Here is a 24330-nt window from a genome sequence, read left to right as displayed (position 1 = left end):
GGTGTCAATCGATTTGACATTTGTTGGGTACATACAATATTACTTTTAAACAATATTAATTTTAAACAGTCTTTGTACTTCATTTGGTACGTTCAATATTAATTTTAAACAGTCTTAATTTTAAACAGTCCTCAGGTTGTGACATGTTGTTACATATTTGGCCCCAAGGTATGGTCTGTCTCCTTCTCCTAGGACTAATCTCAATTTTGACAGATCATCCAATTCCTTGAAATCTGGGGTTGTTTGGCTTAGCTTGTTGAATAATATGTTTCTTGATGTGTTGAATTTTTCGCATTTTAGGAGGAAATGCATTTCTGTTTCAACCTCGCCAGCCAGACATTGATCGCATATTCTATTCTCTCTAGGCTGCCAGGATTTCTTGTATCTGCCTTTTTCAATTTCCAGTTGGTGGTCGCTTAGTCTGTACCTGGTGAGGGTCTGTCTCTGTTTTGTGTCTCTGATGGTCGTGAGGTAGTCTGCCAGTTTATATTCTCTTTTTAGGGCCCGGTAACATTCTAATCTGCTTTGGCTTTCGGTTATTTTGTTCCAATGTTCCAGGTAGGTTTCTTTGCATTTTTTAATGATTTGGTTCACTCGGATTGGTGTTTGGGCGGCTGTGTTGGTCTGGGGCTGGTCAGGGTCCGGCTGAGTACTTAGTTTCCATAGCAGCTGACTCAGGGGACTCTTTTCTGGGTTTAGCTCTTGGGTCTGAAAGGCTTTGAAATGAAGGGTGTCTGGGGAGCTAGATTTGAGGTGATTTAGGAAGTTTAGTGCTCGTTTTTGGATGTTTATTATCAGTGGGTATCTGCCTAGTTCGGCTCTGCATGCATTTGTTGGCGTTTTCCTTTGGGTGCGAAGGATGCTTCGGCAGAATTCTGCATGTAGGGCTTCTATTGTATGTTTTTCCCATTTAGTGTAGCTTTGGTGATTTAGCGGGCCCCATACTTCACTACCGTACAGTGCAATGGGCAGGATTATGCTGTCAAATATTTTGAGCCAGATTTTGATTGGGATTTGGATGTTGTAGAATTTTCTTTTTATTGCATATAGGGCTCTTCGGGCTTTTTCTTTTAGTGCATTCACTGCTATGCTGAAGCTCCCTGATGCTGTAATAGTTAGACCAAGGTAGGTGTAGCTCATAGTGTGTCCTATAGTGATATCACTGAGGGTAAACTGGTATTTGTTTTCCTGACATCTGGGCCTTTTTTGAAAAATCATGATGTTGGTTTTCTTTAGATTTACTGTTAGAGCCCAATTTTGGCAGTATTTGTCGAGTAGGTCTAGTTGTTGCTGTAATCCCTGTTCTGTGGGAGACAGCAGAACCAGGTCGTCCGCATAGAACAGGGATTTCACTTCTCCATCTAGGAGACGGAGACCTGGTGACTCGCTTTGCTCCAGCATGTCTGCTAATTCATTTATGTATATGTTGAACAGGGTCGGGCTCAAATTGCAGCCCTGCCGGACGCCTCTTCTCTGGGTGAAGAAATCGGTGCGTTTGTCTCCAATTTTGACCCCGCATTTGTTTTTCAGATACATTGATTTAATAAGGTCATAGACTTTGCCCCCTATTCCACATTGAAGAAGTTTATAATAGAGCCCTTCGTGCCATATAGAGTCTCTCTCTCTCTCTCTCTCTCTCTCTGACGCAGGCGCAGTCGCGCTCTCTCTCTAACGCAGGCGCAGTCGCGCTCTCTCTCTGACGCAGGCGCAGTACCGCTCTCCCTCTCTGACGCAGGCGCAGTCGTGCTCACTGCCGTCATTCCAGCTCAGTTTGCCTCTGGTGCCGGGCCGGGTTGATCGATGACTGAGGGTCAGGAACAGGATCATTGCCCAGGTTACGGGGGCCGCGCTCTGTGACTGAGGGAACTCGGCTCGACAGCGGCTGCTCAGCCCGGAGTTTAGATCACAGCGAGGGAGGGTCACCGCTCTGGTCAGTAACTCCGCACAGAAAATGGCGCATTTCCGTCTACAGCAGTGAGAATGCGGAAGTCTCTCTTCTCATTTTTTATATCACAGGGAGGAAGGGGATTCACAGGATCACAGCTCCGGTTAGTAACTCCCCGGGGAATGAGCTGAACCGGCTCACAATACAGGGGCTGGTCCGGGGGTGGAGGGCGCGGTGGGTTCATCAGGTCCCGGGGAATGAGCTGAACCGGCTCACAATACAGGGGCTGGTCCGGGGGTGGAGGGCGCGGTGGTTTCATCAGGTCCCGGGGAATGAGCTGAACCGGCTCACAATACAGGGGCTGGTCCGGGGGTGGAGGGCGCGGTGGTTTCATCAGGTCCCGGGGAATGAGCTGAACCCAATACAGGGGCTGGTCCGGGGGTGGAGGGCGCGGTGGGTTCATCAGGTTCCGGGGAATGAGCTGAACCCAATACAGGGGCTGGTCCGGGGGTGGAGGCCCCGGTGGGTTCATCAGGTCCCGGGGAATGTGCTGAACCGGCTCACAATACAGGGGCTGGTCCGGGGGTGGAGGGCGCGGTGGGTTCATCAGGTCCCGGGGAATGAGCTGAACCGGCTCACAATACAGGGGCTGGTCCGGGGGTGGAGGGTGCGGTGGGTTCATCAGGTCTCGGGGAATGAGCTGAACCGGCTCACAATACAGGGGCTGGTCCGGGGGTGGAGGGCGCGGTGGGTTCATCAGGTCTCGGGGAATGAGCTGAACCGGCTCACAATACAGGGGCTGGTCCGGGGGTGGAGGGCGCGGTGGGTTCATCAGGTCTCGGGGAATGAGCTGAACCGGCTCACAATACAGGGGCTGGTCCGGGGGTGGAGGGCGCGGTGGGTTCATCAGGTCTCGGGGAATGAGCTGAACCGGCTCACAATACAGGGGCTGGTCCGGGGGTGGAGGGCGCGGTGGGTTCATCAGGTCTCGGGGAATGAGCTGAACCGGCTCACAATACAGGGGCTGGCCCGGGGGTGGAGGGCGCGGTGGGTTCATCAGGTCCCGGGGAATGCGCTGAACCGGCTCACAATACAGGGGCTGGTCCGGGGGTGGAGGGCGCGGTGGGTTCATCAGGTCCCGGGGAATGAGCTGAACCGGCTCACAATACAGGGGGTGGAGGGCGCGGTGGGTTCATCAGCAGTTTGGACAGGAAATGGCGCATTTCTGCCCAGAGCAGTGTAAATGGGGGAGTCTCAGGAGGGTGGAAATTTACTGTGAGGAAAATCTCCAAACTAAACACACAGCTCCGGAACTGGGGATCTGAGGAAAGGGACAAAATCAAACAAATACTCGGCCTTGAAATTGAATTTTTAGTAAGCAGATTAAAAGTCTACATTACATTATTTCACGCTTTCAATATTGTTCTTATTTTCTGCTCTGCAGCAATTAGATCTCCCGGTGAATGATGGTGTGATTGCGGAAGGTGATCAGCTCGAAGTAAACAGGGATTGTAGACTGAGGAACAACAGTCGGTGAACCAACACAGGATTGTGAGCACCAACCGGAGAGAACTCTTCCGATTCGAAGAGCTTCCATCGATGGACTGGGCCGAAAGGTAAGAGAGAGTCCCATTGACTCAGATACACACTGGTCCTGGAGATGGACTGGGGAGAAAGGTCAGGGAGAGTCCCATTGACTCAGATACACACTGGTCTTGGAGATGGACAGGGGAGAAAGGTCAGAGAGAGTCTTATTGACTCAGATGCACACTGGTCCTGGTGATGTACTGGGGAGAAAGGTCAGAGAGAGTCCCATTGACTCAGATACACACTGGTCCTGGTGATGGACTGGGGAGAAAGGTCAGAGTCCCATTGACTCAGATACACACTGGTCCTGGAGATGGACTGGGGAGAAAGGTCAGAGAGTCCCATTGACTCAGATACACACTGGTCCTGGTGATGTACTGGGGAGAAAGGTCAGAGAGAGTCCCATTGACTCAGATACACACTGGTCCTGGAGATGGACTGGGGAGAAAGGTCAGGGAGAGTCCCATTGACTCAGATACACACTGGTCCTGGAGATGTACGGGGAGAAAGGTCAGAGAGAGTCCCATTGACTCAGATACACACTGGTCCTGGAGATGGACTGGGGAGAAAGGTCAGAGAGAGTCCCATTGACTCAGATACACACTGGTCCTGGAGATGTACGGGGAGGAAGGTCAGGGAGAGTCCCATTGACTCAGATACACACTGGTCCTGGAGATGGACTGGGGAGAAAGGTCAGGGAGAGTCCCATTGACTCATACGCACTGGTCCTGGAGATGGACTGGGGAGAAAGGTCAGGGAGAGTCCCATTGACTCAGATACACACTGGTCCTGCAGACAGTACACACAGGTTACAAAATAAGGCAGGACTTGGTGAGAATGAGAGTGGGAGTGTCTGACCACCGAGCACAATTATCCAGCATGAGGCCGTGCAATGGGATGTGAAGTGAGGTCAGTTTCTGTCTCTAAACACAGTCACAATGAATCTTGTGTATGTTTTAAAGTGAAGGGGTTTGATCTAAGAGGTGACTCTGCAGCAGAGCCCAGCAGATGGACACGTGTCTGTTTGTTAGGTGGGGCTGAACTCACACCGACACCTTCGGACCTCAGTGTTAAAATATTTCAGATCTGGTGACAAATCAAGGGGAAAGATTGAACAGGGAAACTAATTAAAATCAATTCATTGAACACGATTCAGAGACAAACCTATAGCCTGTGACCAGATATGGAGTATTGTCAGATAGTGAATGCTGAGCACAGCGTTATTATGTCAGAAGTAGGAGCAGAAGTCTGCCACACAGCCCCTAGAGCCTGTTGCACCATGCAATAAGATCATGGCTGATCATCGACCTCAACTCCACTCTCCTGCCCGATCTCCATATCCCTGGATTCCCCTAGAGTCCAAAAATCTATCTATCTCAGCCTTGAATATACTCAATGACTCAGCATTCACAGCACTCTGGGGCAGAGAATTCCAAAGAGTCACAACCCTCTGAGTGAAGAAATTCCTCCTCACCTGAGTCTTAAATGACCGACCACTTATCCTGAGACTATGCCCCCTAGTTCTCGACACTCCAGCCAGGTGGAACAACCTCTCGGCATCTACCCTGTCAATCCCCTTCAGAATCTTATATGTTTCAATGAGATCACACCTCATTCTTCTAAACCCCAGAGAGTATAGGCCCATTCTACACAATCTCTCATAGAACATTCCTCTCATCGCAGGGATCAATCCAGTGAACCTTCGTTGCACCGCCTCCAAGGCAAGTATATCCTTCCTTAGATAAGGAGGCCAAAACTGTGCCCAGTACTCCAGGTGTGGTCTCACCAAGGCCCTGTACAATTGTAGCAAGACTTCCTTACTCTTATACTCCAACCCCCTTGCAATAAAGGCCAACATGCCATTTGCCTTCCTCACTGCTTGCTGTACCTGCATGCTGGTTTTCTGTGTTTCCTGCATGAGGACACCCAAATCTCTGATCACCAACATTTGAAAGATTCTCACCATTTAAAAAGTGTTCTGTTTTTCTTCCTCACATTTCCCTACATTATACTCCATCTGCCACCTTACTGCCCACTCACTCAGTCTATCTATATCCCTTTGCAGACTCTGTGTTCCCCTCACAGCTTACTGTCCCACCTAGATTTGTATCATCAGCAAACTTGGATACATTTCACTCGGTCCCTTCATCGAGGTCATTAATATAGATTGTCAATAGCTGAGGCTCCAATACTGATCCTTGCGGCACCCCACTAGTTACAGCCTGCCAACCTGAAAAAGATCTGTTTATCCCGACTCTGTTTTCTGTCCGTTAACCAATCCTCTATCCATGCTGCTTTATTATCCCCAACCCCATGAGCCCTAATCTTGTGTAATAACCTTTTATGTGGCACCTTATCAAATGCCTTTTGGAAATCCAAATATACTACATCCACTGGTTCCCCTTTATCTACCCTGCTAGTTACATCCTCAAAAAACTCTAATTAATTTGTCATACACGATTTGCCTTTCATAAAACCATGTTGACTTTGCCTAATCATGTTATGATTTTTAAGTGCCCTGATACAACTTGCTTAACAATCGATTCCAGCATTTTCCGAATGACTGGCCTGTTGTTCCGTTTTCCCTCTCCCTCCTTTCTTGAATAGCGGTGTTACATTTGCGACCTTCCAATCCGCTGGGACCGTTCTAGAATCTAGGGAATTTTGGAAGATCAAAACCAATGCATCCACTATCTCTTCAGCCACCTCTTTTAGAACACTAGGATGTATGTCATTGGGTCCAGGGGATTTGTCGGCTTTTAGTCCCATTAGTTTCTCTAGTACTTTTTCTCGACTTGTATTAATTACCTTAAGTTCCTACCCTTGGTTCCCCACCATTTTTAGTCTGCTTTTTGTGTCTTCTACTGTGAAGACAGATACAAAATATTTGTTTAACGTTTCTGCCATTTCTTTATTCCCCATAATTTCTCCTGTCTCAGCCTCCAAGAGACCAATGTTTAGTTTTACTACTCTCTTCCTTTTTACATACTTGTAGAAGCTCTTACAATCTGCTTTTATATTTCTTGCTAGTTTTCTCTCATTGTATTTTTCCCTTATCAATGTTTTGGTCAACCTTTGCTGGTTTTTGAATCTTCCCCCAGTCCTCGGGCTTACTATTATTCTCTGCAACATTATAAGCTGCTTCTTTCAATCTAATGCTATCCATAACTTCTTTAGTTAGGGTGGGGGGCGGGGGGCTGGGCCAGTGGGTGTGGGGGGGGGCAGAGGCCTGGGCCAGTGGGGGAGAGCGGGGGCCTAGGCCAGTGAGGGGGCGGAGGCCTGGGCCAGTGGGGGAGAGTGGGGGCCTAGGCCAGTGAGGTGGCAGGGGGCTGGGCCAGTGTGTGTGGGGGGCGGAGGCCTGGGCCAGTGGGGGAGAGCGGGGGCCTAGGCCAGTGAGGTGGCGGGGGCCTAGGCCAGTGAGGGGGCGGAGGCCTGGGCCAGTGTTGGGGCGGTGCGGAGTGCTGGGCCGTAGGGGGCGGGTATCTGGGTCAGTGAGGTGGCGGGGGGCTGAGCCAGTTTGGGGGAGGGGGTGCTGTGCCCGTGGGGGGACAGAGGAACAACATCACTTGAATTGTACAGGATCGGTCAGAAGGTAAGTTCCATGTTGCTGAGCCTCGCTGCAAGTAAAATATGCATTGAATGAGGTGTTTGATAGAAACATAGAAGATAGGAGCAGGAGAAGGCCATTCGGCCCCTCGAGCCTGCTCCGCCGTTCAATTGGATCATGGATGATCATCCAATTTCAGTACACTGTCCCTGCCTTCTCCCCATATCCCTTGATCCCTTTAGCCTTTAGAACTATATCTAACTCCTTGAATATATTTAATGAATTGGCCTCAACTGCCTTCTGTGGTAGAGAATTCCACATGTTCACCACTCTCTGGGTGAAGAAATTCCTCCTCATCTCAGTCCTAAATGGCTTACCCCTTATCCTTAGACTGTGACCCCTGGTTCTTGACTCCCCCACCATCGGGAACTTCCTTCCTGCATCTAGTCTGTCTAGTCTTGTTAGAATTTTATACGTTTCAATGTGTCCTCCTTTGTGAAGACAGAACCAAAGTATGTATTTAATTGGTCTTCCATTTCTTTGTTCCCCATTATAAATGCATGAGGGAGAAAGGAATCTCAGGTTATGCTGATGGGGTTAGATGAAGAGTGCTGGCAGCAGGCTCGTGTGGACCATCAAGTGGCACAGACCACTTGGGCTGAATAGCTTGTTTCTCTGCTGTTAATTCCATGTAAAACAGGAGGTGACGATGCTGCATTTTCTGAGACAGTTTGGTATAAAGAGAACATCAGAAGCTTTGCTCTAATTCTGTAACCTGCAACAAGCAAACTCCTCCGGTGGAACTGGGAGATTCCAGTCGCCCAGCCAGAGCACGTGGAATATTCTGTAAAAGTGAAATGAGTTTAACTGTTTCTATAACATTGAATCACAGATAAGGTTTGTGTATTTCACAGAAGAGGGTTTGATCAGAGACTCGTCCCGTTTGACACGTGGGTGAAGAGTCAGGCAGGTGCATCTCCATCTCCAGCCTCCCTTTCCTCAGTGTTTTGCCACCTCCTGAATTTCTGCCCATCTTTTTCACAGCCTCATGTTTGAATCTCTCCAATCAGGTTTCTGCTCCTGCCACAGCACTGAAATGGCAGCAACCAAAGTCCCAATCGACACATTCTGAGACTGTGACCATGGTAAATGATCCCTCCTCATTCTTCTCGACCTCTGCCGTCTTTGACACGGTCGAGCACGACATCCTCCAAGGCCTCTCCCCCGTTGTCCAGCTCAGTGGGACTGCCCTCACTTGGTTCCACTTTTACCTACCCAGTCGTAGCCAGAGAATCTCCATCAATGGCTTCTCTTCCCGCTCCCGCACTGTTAACACTGGAGTCCCCCATTGATCGCCCCTCGCCCCCTCCTGTTTCTCATCTCCGTGCTACCCCTTGGAGACAGCCGAAGACAAGTGGTCAGCTTTCACATGTACCCTGACCCCACTCTGCTCCACATCTCCACCAGCTCTCTCGAACCCGCCACTGACTCTGCTTTCTCACGCTGCTTATCCAACATCCATCTGTGATTAGCTGCACATTTCTCCAATTAAACATTGGTAAGACCCAAGACATGGTCTTTGGCCCCTGCCAGGAATTCTGTTCCCTCCTTGTACCCAATCAGTGTCTCAGATTTAAACATACCATTCACACGTGATATCAAGAAATGGCTGCCTGCACTGGATACAGGAAAGGGTATGGGCCCCGACAACATCCCAGCTGTCGTGCTGAAGACTTGTGCTCCAGAACTAGCCGTGCCTCTAGCCAAGCTGTTCCAGTACAGCTACAACACTGGCATCTATCCGACAATGTGGAAAACTGCCCAGGTGTGCCCGGTCCACTAAAAGCAGGACAAATCCAACCTGGCCAATTACCGCCCCATCAGTCTACCCTCAATGATCAGCAAAGTGATGGAAGGTGTCGTCGACAGTGCTATCAAGAGGCACTTATTCACCAATAACCTGGTCAGTGATGCCCAGTTTGGGTTCCACCAGGACCACTCAGCTCCCGACCTCATTACAGCCTTGGTCCAAACATGGACAACAGAGCTGAATTCCAGAGGTGAGGGGGGGTGAGAGTGACTACCCTTGACATCAGGGCAGCATTTGACCAAGTGTAGCACCAAGAAGCCCTAGTAAAACTGAAGACAATGTGAATCGGGGTGGGGGGGGGAAACGCTCCACTGGCTGGAGTTATACCTAGCACAAAGGAAGATGGTTGTGGTGGTTGAAGGTCAATCATCACAGCCCCAGGATATCACTGCAGGAGTTCCTCAGGGCAGTGTCCTAGGCCCAACCACCTTCAGCTGCTTCATCAATGTCCTTCCCTGCAACATAAGGTCAGAAATGGGGATGTTCGCTGATGACTGCACAGTGTTCAGCGCCATTCGCAACTCCTCCGATAATGAAGCAGTCCATGCCCGCATGCAACAAGACCTGGACGACGTTCAGGCTTGGGCTTATAAGTGGCAGGTAACATTCGCACCACAGAAGTGCCAGGCAATGACTATCTCCAACAAGCGAGAGTCTAATCACCACCCCTTGACATTCAATGGCATTACCATCACAGAATCCCCCACCATCAGCATCCTGGGGCTTACCATTGACCAGAAACTTAAACTGGACCAGCCACATAAATACTGTGGCAACAAGAGCGGGTCAGAGGCTGGGTATTCTGCGGCGAGTGTCTCACCTCCTGACTGCCCAAAGCCTTTCCACCATCTACAAGGCACAAGTAAGGAGTGTAATGGAATACTCTCCACTTGCCTGGATGAGTGCAGCTCCAACTACACTAAATAAGCTCAACACCATCCAGGACAAAGAAGCCGTTTGATTGGCACCCCATCCACCACCTTAAACATTCACTCCCTCCACCACCGGCGTACCGTGGCTGCAGTGTGTACCATCTACAAGATGCACTGCAGCAACTCACCAAGGCTTCTTCGGCAGCACCTCGCAAACCCGTGACCTCTTCCACCTAGAAGGGACAAGGGCAGCAGGCGCATGGGAACACCACCACCTCCAAGACCACCTCCAAGTTCCCCTCCAAGTCACACACCATCCTGACTTAGAAGTATATCACCGATTCTTCATCATCGCTGGGTCAAAATCCTGGAACTCCCTACCTAACAGCACTGTGGGAGTACCTTCACTATAAGGACTGCAGCGGTTCAAGAAGGTGGCTCACCACCACCTTCAAGGGCAATTAGGGATGGGCAATAAATGCTGGCCTTGCCAGCGACGCCAGCTGCCATTAGCGAATAAAAAATAAAAAAAAGTTTTATGGGATGGACAATGGAGACGTGGAACATAGAAAAGGATACCAGATGAGAATATATCGAATGCTGTTGGAAGGTGAATGATGGACAAGGAAGGGTTACACACCATGGTCACAGTCACAGAGATTGGAGTTTGTGACTGTTCAGGGCAGATTAGATTTACATCGATACTGCAGCAGAGAAACAGTCCATTCGGCTCTAGTGGTCTATGCTGTGTTTATACTCCACGGGAGCCTCCTCCCACTCTAATTACATCTTGACACCGTATCCACTTACATTCAAGGGCGTTAGACTCGCGACACCAATATTAAATAACATTCAGAATGCCGGAGAACCCATCCTCCTGGAATGGATTGAGCGAGTTTGTCACACTCCCCTCACTTCAGGAAAAATGAGCTCATTCACGTTGGACCTAAAAAGGATAGATCAGAGAATTTTCTAAATGGTTAGAAGTTAGGAACTATGGATGATCAGAGAGAACTTGGGGGCCAAGTACAGAAATCACTAGAAGCTAGTTGATGGGCACCAAAATAAGTAAAAGTCTGATGGAATGTTGGGCTTTATCGCGAGGGCTGGAATACAAAGGGGTAGAAGTTCTGTTCCAGCTGTACAGAGCTCTGGTTAGACCCATTTAGAGAACCGCACCTTGGGAACAATATCTTGGCTTTGGAGGTGGTGCAGCTCAGATTCACCAGAACGATACCGGGACTAAAAGCTTTAAATTATGAGGATAGATTGCACAGACGAAGCTTTTATTCCCTTGATTATACAAAGTTAAGGGGTGATCTAATTGAGGTGTTTAAGATGATCAAAGGAATTGCTAGGACAGAGAGTTAAACTATGTCCTTTGATGGACCAGTCCAGAAAAAGGGGGCATAACCTTAAAGGCAGAACGAGGCCGTTCAGGGGTGATGTTAGAAAGCACTTCTTCAGACACAGTGTAGTGGAAATCTGGAACACTCGCCCTCAAAAAGCTGTTGAGTTTCGGTCAATTGAAAATGACAAAACTGTCATTGATAGATTTGTGTTAGGCAATGGTATTTAGGGTTATGGAACCAAGGCGGGGAGATGGAGCCATGATCGAATTGAATGGCGGAACAAGCTAGAACGAGTGAGTGGCCTACTCCTGTTCCTATGTTCCTGGGCCTCTATTTATAAAGCCAATGTTCCCATATATGTTTCTAAAAGCCGTATCGCCATGCCCTGCCACCTCATTGAAACTTATAAAATTCTGACAGGACTGGACAGACTTGATGCAGGAAGGGTGTTCCCGATGGTCGGGGAGTCCAGAACCAGGGGTCACAGTCTAAGGATAAGGGGTAAGCCATTTAGGACAGAGATGAGGAATTTCTTCACCCAGAGAGTGGTGAACCTGTGGAATTCTCTACCACAGAAGGCAGTTGAGGTCAATTCATTAAATATATTCAAGAAGGAGTTCGATATATTTCTTAAGGCTAAAGGGATCAAGGGATATGGGGAGAAGGCAGGGACAGGGTACTGAATTTGGTTGATCAGCCATGATCTCATTGAATAGCGGAGCAGGCTCGAGGGGCCGAATGGCCTACTCCTCCTATCATCGATGTTTCTATGTCAAAGATTTCTGTATCTATACCCCAAAGTACTTCTGTTCCTGCAACCTCTTTAAATTGTACCAGTTGGTTTAAATTGCATCGCCTCATTCTTCCTTCCATAATGCAGCATTTCACACTTCTCTGCATTAAATTTCACCTGCCATGTGTCAGCCCATTTCACCAGTGTCTCGATTTCCTCCTGAAGTCTTCTGCTATCCTCCTCGCGGTTTACGACTTTTCCGAGATTCGTGTCATCGACAAACTTTTAACTTATGCCCTGTATACCCAAGTCCATGTCATTGAAATATATCAAAAAGAGCAGTGGTCCTAATCCCGCCCCCTGGGGACACTGTATACTTCCCTCCAGTGTGAACAATATCGGTTCACAACTACTGTCTGTTTTCTGTCCCTTCACCAATTTAGTATCCACGCTGCCACTGCTCCTTTAATATCATTGGCTCCAATTTTGTTAACCAGTCTATTATGAGGTACTTTATCAAAGGCCTTCTGAAAGTCCATATACAGAACATCAGCTGCACCACCTTCATCAACCCTCCTATTTCATCGATTCGTTCATTCAAGTCAGCCAGATTTGATTTGCCTTTTAAAACAAATCCATTTTGGCTGTCACTAGTTAACCCATGCTCTTCCAAGTGACGGTTAATTTTGTTTTGGAAATGTTGTCCCGAGGAGTTTCATCAACACCGATGTTAAGCTGAGTTGCCTGTGGTTATTTGGTTCATCACTCTCTCCTTTTTTGAACAATGAAGTAATGTTTGCAGCCCTCCAGTCCTCTGGCACCTTTCTCAGATCCAAGGATTGGAAGATTGTGGCAGAGCGGGTGACATTTCTGCTTTGAGCCCAATCAACCGTTTTAATACATCGTCCTAATCGATTTATACCCTGTCCAATTTCTCTACCACCTCCTCCTTCACTGTACGATTGGCAGCATCCTCTGCTTTAGTGAATGCGGAGGCAAAGTGCTAATTTATTACCTCAGCTGTGTCCTCTGCTTCCACAAGATGATTGCCTTTTTGGCCCTTAATCGGCCCCACCTTTCCTTGGACTATTCTTTCACGCTTTATATGTTTATAAAAGGCGTTCGTGTTCCCTATTATGTTACCACTAATCATTTCTCATACATTCTCCCTGCCCCTCTGTTGCTGTTGTGTGTTTATTACACTAGTGGCAGCGTTTATAAAATTCAGTACGTTGCCGTTTCATTAAGTCTCAAACTGGTACTGAATTAACTGAATCGCTTTGACATTTCCACAGTGGGGAAAGGAAAGACCGCTGATTGATAGTTTCAATGGACACACGTGCGCGGGCTCACGCACAAATGGAGAATTATGATTGTAAAACAGCAGTCACATCTACCATTTGTATATTCATGGTGTTTTCTGAGATCCCAGAGCTGCCAGCTGCTGCACTGTTGAGGGAGGAGGGCCTTGATATCATGTTTAACAAGGCAACGTTCTCCTCATCATTTTAATATTTCCCTCGAACCCTCCTATTAATATATTTGTTACAGAGCATCAGAGCCTGGGAACGCCTGTCACCGCCATGGCCGAAGGTCCAAACAGGGAAGAAGATCCAACATCTTCAAAAAGAATGAGAATGGACACAGGTAGGTTCACAAAATACTTCAAATACAATTGCTGTCCTGATAAAATGTCCAGAACTAGTTCAAGAACCTGCAGCTCTCACAGGTCGAGGGAACAGGACAGGGGCTGAGTACGAAGAGGGAAACGAGTGACCATCTAGAGGGTCACTGCAGTCTCGGGTGGAGGCAGTCTCTGAGTACTGAAACTGTCCAATGGATGCCTGGTATTGGGGACTGTAAGGTGGAGAGAGTGATCAGAGGAGGGTTTTCCTGAGCAAACAGTGTGACTCCAGAGAGCAGGAGGCCACCCAGCAGGGTGAGAGTGAGAGGTAGGTGGGGCCCAGGAATAGGAGAGCGGTACTGGTGGCAGATTGTATAGTCAGGGGAATAAACAACCTCATCTGCGGCCCTGAGCATGCCCCGAATGGTTAGTTGCCTTCCTGGTGCCAGAGGGAATAACATCCTGGAACAGGTGGGGCCACCTCTGGGAAGGAAAGGAGAGCAGAAAATAGCCATGTTCAGAACCCGTAACACGGATAGAAATACGTTTCTAGAGGGACTATTGAGACTGAGGCACTAAACTAAGAAACCAGGCCTCAAGCTGTTGAGCTCCGGATTGTTTTGCACTGGGCTGCTTAAGGCGGGAAATATGAGGCTGGTCAATGTGCGGCTGCAGGGCTGGAGCAGGAGGGAAGTGTTCACGTTCTTGGGGTGTTAGTGAGTTCCGATGGAAGGGAAGCGACGGCCGCCATCTGTACCGACCAACAATAACGGTTTTACAGAAAAGGTGAATGGAGCAGTGGGAGGGTATCGGGATGTGACTGGAGATTGGGAAATATCCGGATCGGAGACAAGAGAGCGGAATTAATAAAAATGTAGGAGCTGAAACAGAAGATTTAAGAAATAGTGAAAAAGGTATTAGCAAGAAAAAGGAAGGAGGATTTGAAATAGTGAGAAACAAATTCACTTGGTTTTTAAAAAAAAAAAAAGAAACTGGGACAAGTCAACATTCCCAGTGTTGGAGCTAGTATTGAGTGTTGTGTGTGTGTACAAATCATTCCAAACATTCAGAAGTATGAGATATGTGATCAGGTATCTATAAGACAGGGCCTTGGTTTTCACAGGACTCAGAGGGAGATGTTCCTGGTGATAACATTTTGAGGGAAGAGTGAAAGTTTGTGACTGCCAGTATTAATAAAGCATTCGATGACAGCTTAGAACAACAACATGGACACACTTACGTTTATATAGCACCTTTAAAGTAGTAAAACGTCTCAAGGTGCCTCACAGGAGTGTTAGCAATCAAAGTTTGACACCGAGTCACATAAGGTGATATTAGGACAGGTGAGCAAAAGCTTGCTCAAAGAGGTAAAGTTTAAGGAACGTCGAAAGGAGGAGAGCGAGCAAGAGAGCGAGGCGGAGAGGCTTAGAAGATAAGGGTGTTCCAGGGAGCTATGCTAAGATGGAATCCATATGTACACAGTTCAGCAATAGGAAGGGAGTTAGCACAATTCTCAGTGGGTTTTACAGGTCAGCGAGCAGTGGAGCTGAGATAAAGGTGGGACTGGGGAAACTAGCTGTGAAGGATGCAATTTTGGGGAGATACCAAATATTTCCTTAACTTTCTAAAAATGATGGTTGAAGTGAGAATGTTGATGTACTGGAGGAGAATGTGGGTCCATAGTTAGAGATCACTGTAGAGAAGGATTTGGATCTGAGTAAAATAGCCAAGGTGGAGAAGTCACTGGGCTCAGAAATAATGCAGCCCAGACTGTTAGAGGAAGTCAGAGAGGCAATAGGAGGGACTGCCCCCAGCATTTCAACCCACGTTTAATATCAAAAATATACTGGTGTACTGAAGAAGCCCAAGTGATGATTCTGTTCTAATGTGGAGAGTGGATTAACCTGGTAACCAGAGACCATTGTATAGAAACTCCACCAAATCTGTTAATCCAGGTCGAATTAGTGAGCATTTAGCGAGAAAGAGTATGCTGAGGGGAGGCTGGAACGGATTGGATGTAGAAAAGTCGTATATGACAATTTTACGAACAATGACGGACAGGTAAAGATCCATTGGTCCATCCAGACTCTCCCAGGCAATTGCGATGCTTTGCCATACTTTGTTCTAGCCATCCCAAACCAAACCATGGGTGAGGTGAAAAAAAACAGGTAAAAACACAGGCCAATTTGGGGGATTAAAATAGGGGAAATTCCTCTCCGACCCTCTAGGCAATTGAAACTAGTCCAGCAGATGAATCTTACACTGAATTCCCGGAAGTGTCTTCCTGTTGTAAGAGGTGATGTCCGCACCGAACAGGAACAGGTCCAGCTCTTGCCTGAAGGAGTTCACCGAGTCACTGTCCACCGCCAGAGAAGGTATCCTGTTCCAGAGGTCGACTATCCTCTGGGAAAAGAACCACCTCCTGACACCTAACTTAAATCTGGCCTTGCACAACTTAAAATTGTGACCCCGGCCCTCCGTAAGCTATGTAATTGGAACAAAGTGTCAAATGGAACACAATCGATTCCCTCCATCATCTTATAAACCTCAATCAGATCACCGCTAAGTCTTTGCTTCTCTAAAGTATAGAGTCCAAACTCTTAGCCTATCTTGATAACTAAGCTGCTTTATACAGGAAACTTTGTGCTATCCGGCACCCATGGGACCGAGCTACTGCCGTTTTTTTAAAAGCTCCGGATAGACCAGCGTCAATGTTATCAGATAGGAGCTTTTCATCGCAGTATCTGACCACAAACACTGTTGCTCAGCAACAGCTTGTAAACACTCGGCCCGTGGCTTGGAAGCGTCTCTGAAGCTGTTGCTAAGATACAGAGACGCTTTCTAGAGCCTGCTGTATCTGACCACAAACACTGTTGCTCAGCAACAGCTTGTAAACACTCGGCCCGTGGCTTGGAAGCGTCTCTGAAGCTGTTGCTAAGATACAGAGACGCTTTCTAGAGCCTGCCGTGTCTGACCACAAACACTGTTGCTCAGCAACAGCTTGTAAACACTCGGCCCAGTAGCTTGGAAGCGTCTCTGAAGCTGTTACTAAGCGACAAAGACGCTTTCCAGAGCCTGCCTGTGAAAAGAATGCTAGGAGAAAAAAAACACCTAACCAAAACAGCTGCTGATTTCTGCCATTAGATCAAAGTTGCTGGACATTCAACTTCCGGATAGCACAAAGTTTCCTGTACTGGAAATTAGTCTAATGTCCCTCCTCTGCAACAGTTTAAAAGCCTCAATCTCACCCACCATGTGAGGAGACCAAAACTGGACACAGTATTGCAAGTGAGGCCTTTACCAAGGTCTTGTACTAAGAGAAAATAGGTTGTCTTGTACCCAACTGTCCTATGAATGCACCCTAATACCCCTTTGTTCTAACTATCGCTTCACGGCATTGCTCCTGTACTTTTAGAGATGTATGTACTAGAATGCCCGGATCTTCCTTTCTTCCCCTTATTTAATGCCATGAAGGGTGTATGAATGTTGAGCACTCGCCCTGCCCACAGGCATAACATGGCACTGATCCAAGCTAAACATCATTTGCCAGTCATGTGCCCAATCTCCCAACACATTAAGATGCAGTTTTGTGGAGATGTGACTATACAGGGTTTTGGAATGTTGCCCATGCGGTGTGAAAGTGTTATCAGAAGGTGATCGATAATGTGGCTCACAGGAAGCTGCAGCCGTTTGGTATACGATGAAATGTAGCCGCCTGGGTAGAAAGTGGATAATGTGTTTAGTTTTCTCCATTTGTGTTCACAGATCCGGACTCTACAATCACTGAGTTCTTGACAAAGTGCGACGATTACCAGCTGTTCCAGTTCACGAAATTCTACCGGGACAGACTGGAACAGGCGATTGAAGGAGGGGTGGACGGAGTCAGCTCGTTGTTAACATACGAGAGGCATTTCAGTGGACAAGAACATCGGGTGAGTGGGAGGCACACAGAATGAGTTTGGAATATTTAAACATCACAGAACTGACAGGATATCAGAACTTAGAATCACAGAATGTTACATAAGAGAAACATGTCAAATAGGAAAGAAATGGATAAAACGGAAAATATTTATAAGGCCCAGAAATTCGGGTCTCCACGGGTGACTACGCACGGGGTATTCACCCGTAGGCCCAATGGAAGTGCCGGTTTCCTGCATGCACGGGAAACCGGCACTTCTGTTCCCCTGAAAGATGGGGTTAAGAGGTCGAACACGTGCGCAGGAGAGGCTGTGCGTGCGCATCGAACTTGTGTTCTTTTTGCAGGTTTTCCCGGGAGGGTAAGTCTCCAGAAGTTACACATTTAAAAAGCAGGCGTAAGGCCTGTTTTTTTACAAGGTAAGTGGTGAATTAATTAAAATTAAAACATTTTTTCCACAGGTTTATTATTTTTAAATACTTTAAAGCAAGGTAAGTTTATTTTTAGCCCCGTTAGAAAATAAAATTATTTTTTCAAATTTAAATTATTGTATAAAAGTTATTTCATGTAATTTATAGTTTATTTAAAAAATGTGATTTTTTAAAAATTTATTTGAAGATTTAGTGATGTTTTGGGGCCCGTAGTATTTATAAGTTTTGACAGCTCTTCCTGTCAAACTTATGAATGATGCATACCCTGCTCCCCATGGCCCACGTGATCCCAGGGGACGCATCAAACTAACTGCGCCCCTGGGATACGCAAGCACTGCGCGCCGACAGTTGGAGGAGGCCCAGGATCGGAATCCCACACGGGCCCACAGCTCAACGGTCGGCGCGCTAGGTAAGTGCAGGTCGGGGGCTTGCACCCGCGGGAAGCCCCCGACCCGAATTTCTGGGCCATCGTGAATCTGAAACGATACAAAGAGGTGAAAATACCCAGCGGATCCATCCCTATCTGTACAAGGGACAGGGGAACGGTTTGGGTATAACTCTTTGTGGACTGAAAACAAAGGGAAACAGTTTTAGTGGGACTGGGAAAAGGAGAGACCAGAGGCAACAGACAGCAGTATTTTGCTATCGTGTTAGAGGGAAGGTCATGAGTTTACTGACTTGCAAACGACTTAACGTAAATTAAGGAACTGGGAGATGACAAAAATCACCTGTAGAGTAAATGAGAGGTATTTCAAGAACAAAAACAAAATGGTAAAATGGTTAAAATGTAGAGACCCGAACAAGAAATCTTAACGCCCAAAAAATGGGAATTGAAAACCCAAGGCAGTGCAGGTTTTTCCTCCCCCTGCATCACCAGGAGTCAATTCCAACTTCGGCAAGAGACTCAATACGAGCGCTAGAACCTGTCGTGGAGCGTCACTCCCCGGGACAGCACTTCAGGAAATTACAGCAAGCAGCCTGTAATGTTCTATCAATTACCTGTAATGAAACAGAACTAAATGGAAATTATAATCGGGCAGGGTGTATAATGGACGGTTGATCTGCGACCACATTTCCAAGTTAATAATCTGGGAAACTTACTCTCATCCCAACCTCCTGCTCACTACGCATTACTGTTAATATCCCACCTAGTCTAATCCCAACCTCCTGCTCACTACCCATTACCGTTAATATCCCACCTAGTCTAATCCCAACCTCCTGCTCACTACCCATTACCGTTAATATCCCACCTAGTCTAATCCCAACCTCCTGCTCACTACCCATTACTGTTAATATCCCACCTAGTCTAATCCCAACCTCCTGCTCACTACCCATTACTGTTAATATCCCACCTAGTCTAATCCGAACCTCCTGCTCACTACCCATTACCGTTAATATCCCACCTAGTCTAATCCCAACCTCCTGCTCACTACCCATTACTGTTAATATCCCACCTAGTCTAATCCGAACCTCCTGCTCACTACCCATTACCGTTAATATCCCACCGAGTCTAATCCCAGCATCCTGCTCACTACCCATTACTGTTAATATCCCACCTAGTCTAATCCCAACCTCCTGCTCACTACCCATTTACCGTTAATATCCCACCTAGTCTAATTCCAACCTCCTGCTCACTACCCATTACCGTTAATATCCACCTAGTCTAATCCCAACCGCCTGCTCACTATCCATTACCGTTAATATCCCACCTAGTCTAATCCCAACCTCCTGCTCACTACCCATTACTGTTAATATCCCACCGAGTCTAATCCCAACCTCCTGCTCACTACCCATTACCGTTAATATCCCACCTAGTCTAATCCCAACCTCCTGCTGACCGCATAATGTTTAGAATTCCAATTAGTCCAGGTGTATTCTTCTGTTCAGCCCCCATACTCCAGCATTACCTTCTATCCACGCAGCAATAGAAATAGATTTTATCAAAAAAATGTTGACTTGCTTCCACAATAGTCTGTGGTTGAATTATGCTTTCTTTCTTACCACCTCATGTGTAAATACATTTATCAACCTTCACCTCAATTCTTCAAATTAGCCTAAATATGTACCTGCTGGGCAATCAGTGGAAACTATCAGTAACTTTTTTGATCTTAGCTATTCCAAATCTGAAGACTTGCAGCAACTCCTCACTTAATCTGCTCACCTCTAGTGGAATGAGCCCAATGTTCTCAAATCGCACTCTCTGACAGTAACTCCACATCCCTGGGAACATCCTAGTGCAATTACACGCCAGTTTTTCCATTGCTTTTACATCCTAAACATGGAGTGTCCAAACCTGGACATAACTGGTTAAATTACCTGCCCCTGTGCTCTTGGTGTGGAACGTCACTCCCCAGGGGGGAACATGAGGAAATTGAGATTTCTCAGTCTGTAATTACCTGCCCCTGTGCTCTTGGTGTGGAACGTCACTCCCCAGGGGGGAACATGAGGAAATTGAGATTTCTCAGTCTGTAATTACCTGCCCCTGTGCTCTTGGTGTGGAACGTCACTCCCCAGGGGGGAACATGAGGAAATTGAGATTTCTCAGTCTGTAATTACCTGCCCCTGTGCTCTTGGTGTGGGACGTCACTCCCCAGGGGGGAACATGAGGAAATTGAGATTTCTCAGTCTGTAACATTCCGTCCACTCACTTTAATGGTTTGGTTTCTGCACCATTTTTTTCACTGGGTGAGTGACTGGTAGTTTCATATTTTCGCAATAGGACAGATTTTGCGGTAGAAATAACGATGGGGCTAACAGCGCTCACTTATTAAAGTGTAAATTGGACAGTAACTTCCGACGACTGCACATGCGGAGTTAAACACGAAAATGGTGAAGGTCCTGTCCGAGTTGCCCTGCTGCTCCCAAAGCTGCACGAGGATGGTATCTCGCCGAGAGACTCGCCATTGAAATGCATGGAACGGCGTAAAATGACTGTACTTACCTGATAGATACACAGGAAACTCACCAGGAAAAGTCGGGGCTTGCCTATTCCAGTGTAATTATTTGTTTAACAGCGTGATCAGTCTTAACTAATGCCAAGCAACCTCTCTGGTGCAGAAAATTAACTTTTACAAGTGTGGAGTCTCATTCCTTTGGATTTTAATTATTGTTGAGCTGTATAAACAAAAATTCAATAATGTTTGTATCTTTTCTATCTGACTCTTTTTTCGCTCCCTCTGAACATAAGAGGATAAGAAATATTAGCACAAGTAGGCCATTTATCCCTTTGAGCCTGCTCTGCCATTCAGTAAGATCATTGCTGATCTATCTCATCTCCCCTTTCCTGCAATATCCCCATGTCCCTTGATTCCCTTAATATTCAAAAATCTATCGATCTCTGTCTTGAATATACTCAACGACTGAGCCTCCACAGCCCTCTGGGGTAGAGAATTCCAAAGATTCACCACCCTCTGAGTGAAGAAATTTCTCCTTACCACAGTCCTAAATGGCCGACCCTTTTTTCTAAGACTGTGACCCCTGGTTGCAGACTCCCCAGCCAGGGGGAAACATCCTCCCTGCATCTACACTGTCAAGCCCTGTAAGAATGTTGTATGTTTCAGTGAGATGCATTCTGAATCCAATCTTTCTTTCCCTCTCTTTATTTCACTTTCTGCAGGTGATTTGACATTGCATTCTATATTCTAACTAAGACTTCCTGGTTCAGACTTTGCGTAAAGATTCTTCAAACTGATTGGTTAAGGAAGCATACAGTCGCTTCTCCTGTTCCCTCTGTAGAGGGTGCTGGGCGTTTTGGCTTTAATTTACACTGACGATGAAGGAACGGCGATACATGTTCAAGTCAGGATTGTATGTTACTTGAAGTGGAACTTGGAGGTGGCGGTGTTTCCATGCGGATGCTGCTCTTGTCCTTCTAGGTGGCAGAGGGCGCGGGTTTGAGAGGTGCTATCAAAGAACCTTGGCGAACTGCTGCAGTTCTCTCTGTAAATAGCACACACTGCATTGATGGTGCACCGTTGGTGGAGGGATTGGATGTTTAAGGTGGTGGGTGGGCTGCTGATGAAGCGTATTTCTCTGTCCTGGATTGCGTGGAGCTTCTTGAGTGTTGTTGCAGCTGCACCTATCCAGGCAAGTGGAGAGTTTTCCATCACACGCCGCAGTTGTACCTTATAGGTGCAGGAGAGGCTCCTGGGTGGCCAGGAGTTGAGCCACTCGCCACAGAATCCCCAGCCTCTTACCTGCTCTAGCAGCCACGAGTTTTTTTGTGGCTAGTCAATGGTAGGGATTTGACGATGGCAATGCCAGTTAATAACAAAGGGACATGGTTGGACTCTCTTGTTGGAGATGGGCATTGCCTGACACTTGTGGGACGCGAATGTTGCTTGCCACTTGTCTGCCCAAGCCTAGATTTTTGTCCAGGACTTGCTGCATGCGAGCATGAACCGCTTCATTATCTGACAAATTGAAAATGGAGCTGAACACTGCAATCATCAGAGAACATCCCCACTCCAGGCTTTATGATGGAGGGAAGGTAATTGGCGAAGCAGCTGAAGTGGTTAGTCTGAAGACTCTGCCCCGAGGAACTCCTGCAGTGATGTCCTGGTGCTGAGACGATTCTCCTCCAATAACCACACTCCATGGTGCCACACACGTCGAATACTGCCCCGAGGAACTCCTGCAGTGATGTCCTGGTGCTGAGACGATTCTCCTCCAATAACCACACTCCATGGTGCCACACACGTCAAACACTGCCCCGAGGAACTCCTGCAGTGATGTCCTGGTGCTAAGACGATTCTCCTCCAATAACCACACTCCATGGTGCCACACACGACGAATACTGCCCCGAGGAACTCCTGCAGTGATGTCCTGGTGCTAAGACGATTCCCCTCCAATAACCACACACCATGGTGCCACACACGATGAAAACTGTCCCGATGAACTCCTGCAGTGATGTCCTGGTGCTGAGACGATTCGCCTCCAATAACTACACTCCATGGTGCCACACACGTCGAACACTGCCCGAGGATCTCCTGCAGTGATGTCCTGATGCTGAGATGATTCGCCTCCAACAACCACACTCCATGGTGCCACACACGACGAACACTATCCCGATGAACTCCTGCAGTGATGTCCTGGTGCTGAGACGATTCGCCTCCAACAACCACACTCCATGGTGCCACACACGTCGAATACTGCCTTGATGTGAAGCACAGTCACTGTCACCTCACAGCTGGAATTCAGTTCTTTGGTCCTTGCTTGGAGTCGATTGGTCCTGGTGGAACTTAAATTGAGCCTCGGTAAGCAGCTTTTTTGTGATTAAGTGCTGCTTGTTAGCAGTGTTGATAACTCCTTCCAACACTTTGATGATGATTGCGAGCGGGCTGATAGGGCGGTAATTGACCGGGATGGATTTGTCCTGCTCTTTGTGGAATGGACATATTTGGACAATTCTCCATCTGTGTTCACTATGGAGAAGGACGATGTAGGCATAGAAATCAGGCGGGGGGTTGTGATATACTTGAACACATTAGTATTGAGAGGGAGGAGGTACTAGCAGTTTTAGCGGGCTTAAAAGTGGATAAATCCCCAGGCCCTGACAAGATGTATCCCAGGCTGCTGTGTGAGGCAAGGGAGGAGATTGCAGGGGCTCTGACATTTTTAGAACCTCTCTGGCCAAAGGGGAGGTGTCAGAGGACTGGAGAACAGCTAACGTAGTACCATTATTCATGAAGGGTAGTAGGGATAAACCAGGGAATTACAGGCCAGTGAGCCTAACATCAGTGGTAGGGAAATTATTGGAAAAATTCTGAGGGACAGAATCAGTCTCCACTTGGAGAGGCAAGGATTAATCAAGGATAGTCAGCATGGCTTTATCAGGGGGAGATCATGTCTGACCAATTTGAATGCATTTTTCGAGGGGGTGACTAGGTGTGTGGATGAGGGTAGTGCAGGTGATGTGGCCTACATGGACTTCAGTAAGGCTTTTGACAAAGTCGGGCATGGGAGACTGGTCAAGAAGGTAAGAGCCCATGGGATCCAGGGCAACTTGGCACATTGGATCCAAAATTGGCTTAGTGGCAGGAGGCAGAGGGTGATGGTCGAAGGTTGTTTTTGTGACTGGAAGCCTGTGTCCAGTGTTGTACCGCAGGGATAGGTGTTGGGTCCTTTGCTGTTTGTAGTGTACATTAATGATTTAGATATGAATGTAGGAGGTATGATCAGTAAGTTCGCAGATGACACGAAAATTGGTGGGGTGGTAAATAGCGAGGAGGGAAGCCTCAGGCTACAGGACGATATAGATGGGTTGGTCAGATGGGCGGAACAGTGGCAAATGGAATTTAACCCTGAAAAGTGTGAGGTGATGTATTTTGGATGGACTAACAAGGCAAGGGAATACACAATGAATGGTAGGACCCTAGGAAGGACAGAAGATCAGAGGGACCTTGGTGTGCATGTACATAGATCCCTGAAGGCAGCAGGACAGGTAGATAAGGTGGTTTTAAAGGCATATGGGATACTTGCCTTCATTAGCCGAGGCATAGAATATAAGAGCAG

The 24330-nt window shown here is 47.3% G+C and overlaps 1 protein-coding gene across 1 annotated transcript in view; it reads left to right on the top strand.

Annotated features, from left to right (window-relative positions):
• The first annotated feature begins 1734 nt into the window (after positions 1 to 1734).
• The window catches only part of LOC147083699 (NACHT, LRR and PYD domains-containing protein 3-like), a 56102-nt gene continuing 33506 nt past the window's right edge, over positions 1735 to 24330 (top strand). The window contains exons 1-4 of the mRNA XM_085980113.1: positions 1735 to 1930; positions 3330 to 3501; positions 13398 to 13493; positions 17236 to 17402. Coding sequence (XP_085836239.1) covers positions 13430 to 13493; positions 17236 to 17402 — 231 coding nt within the window. The 5' untranslated portion in view covers positions 1735 to 1930; positions 3330 to 3501; positions 13398 to 13429. The remainder of the gene's footprint in view (positions 1931 to 3329; positions 3502 to 13397; positions 13494 to 17235; positions 17403 to 24330) is intronic.

This window comes from Somniosus microcephalus, unplaced genomic scaffold (assembly GCF_052327205.1).
Source record: "Somniosus microcephalus isolate GS21.2 unplaced genomic scaffold, FLI_Smic_1.0 scaffold39, whole genome shotgun sequence".
Classification (NCBI taxonomy): Eukaryota; Metazoa; Chordata; class Chondrichthyes; order Squaliformes; family Somniosidae; genus Somniosus; species Somniosus microcephalus.
This window is presented reverse-complemented; position numbering and strand designations above follow the sequence as displayed.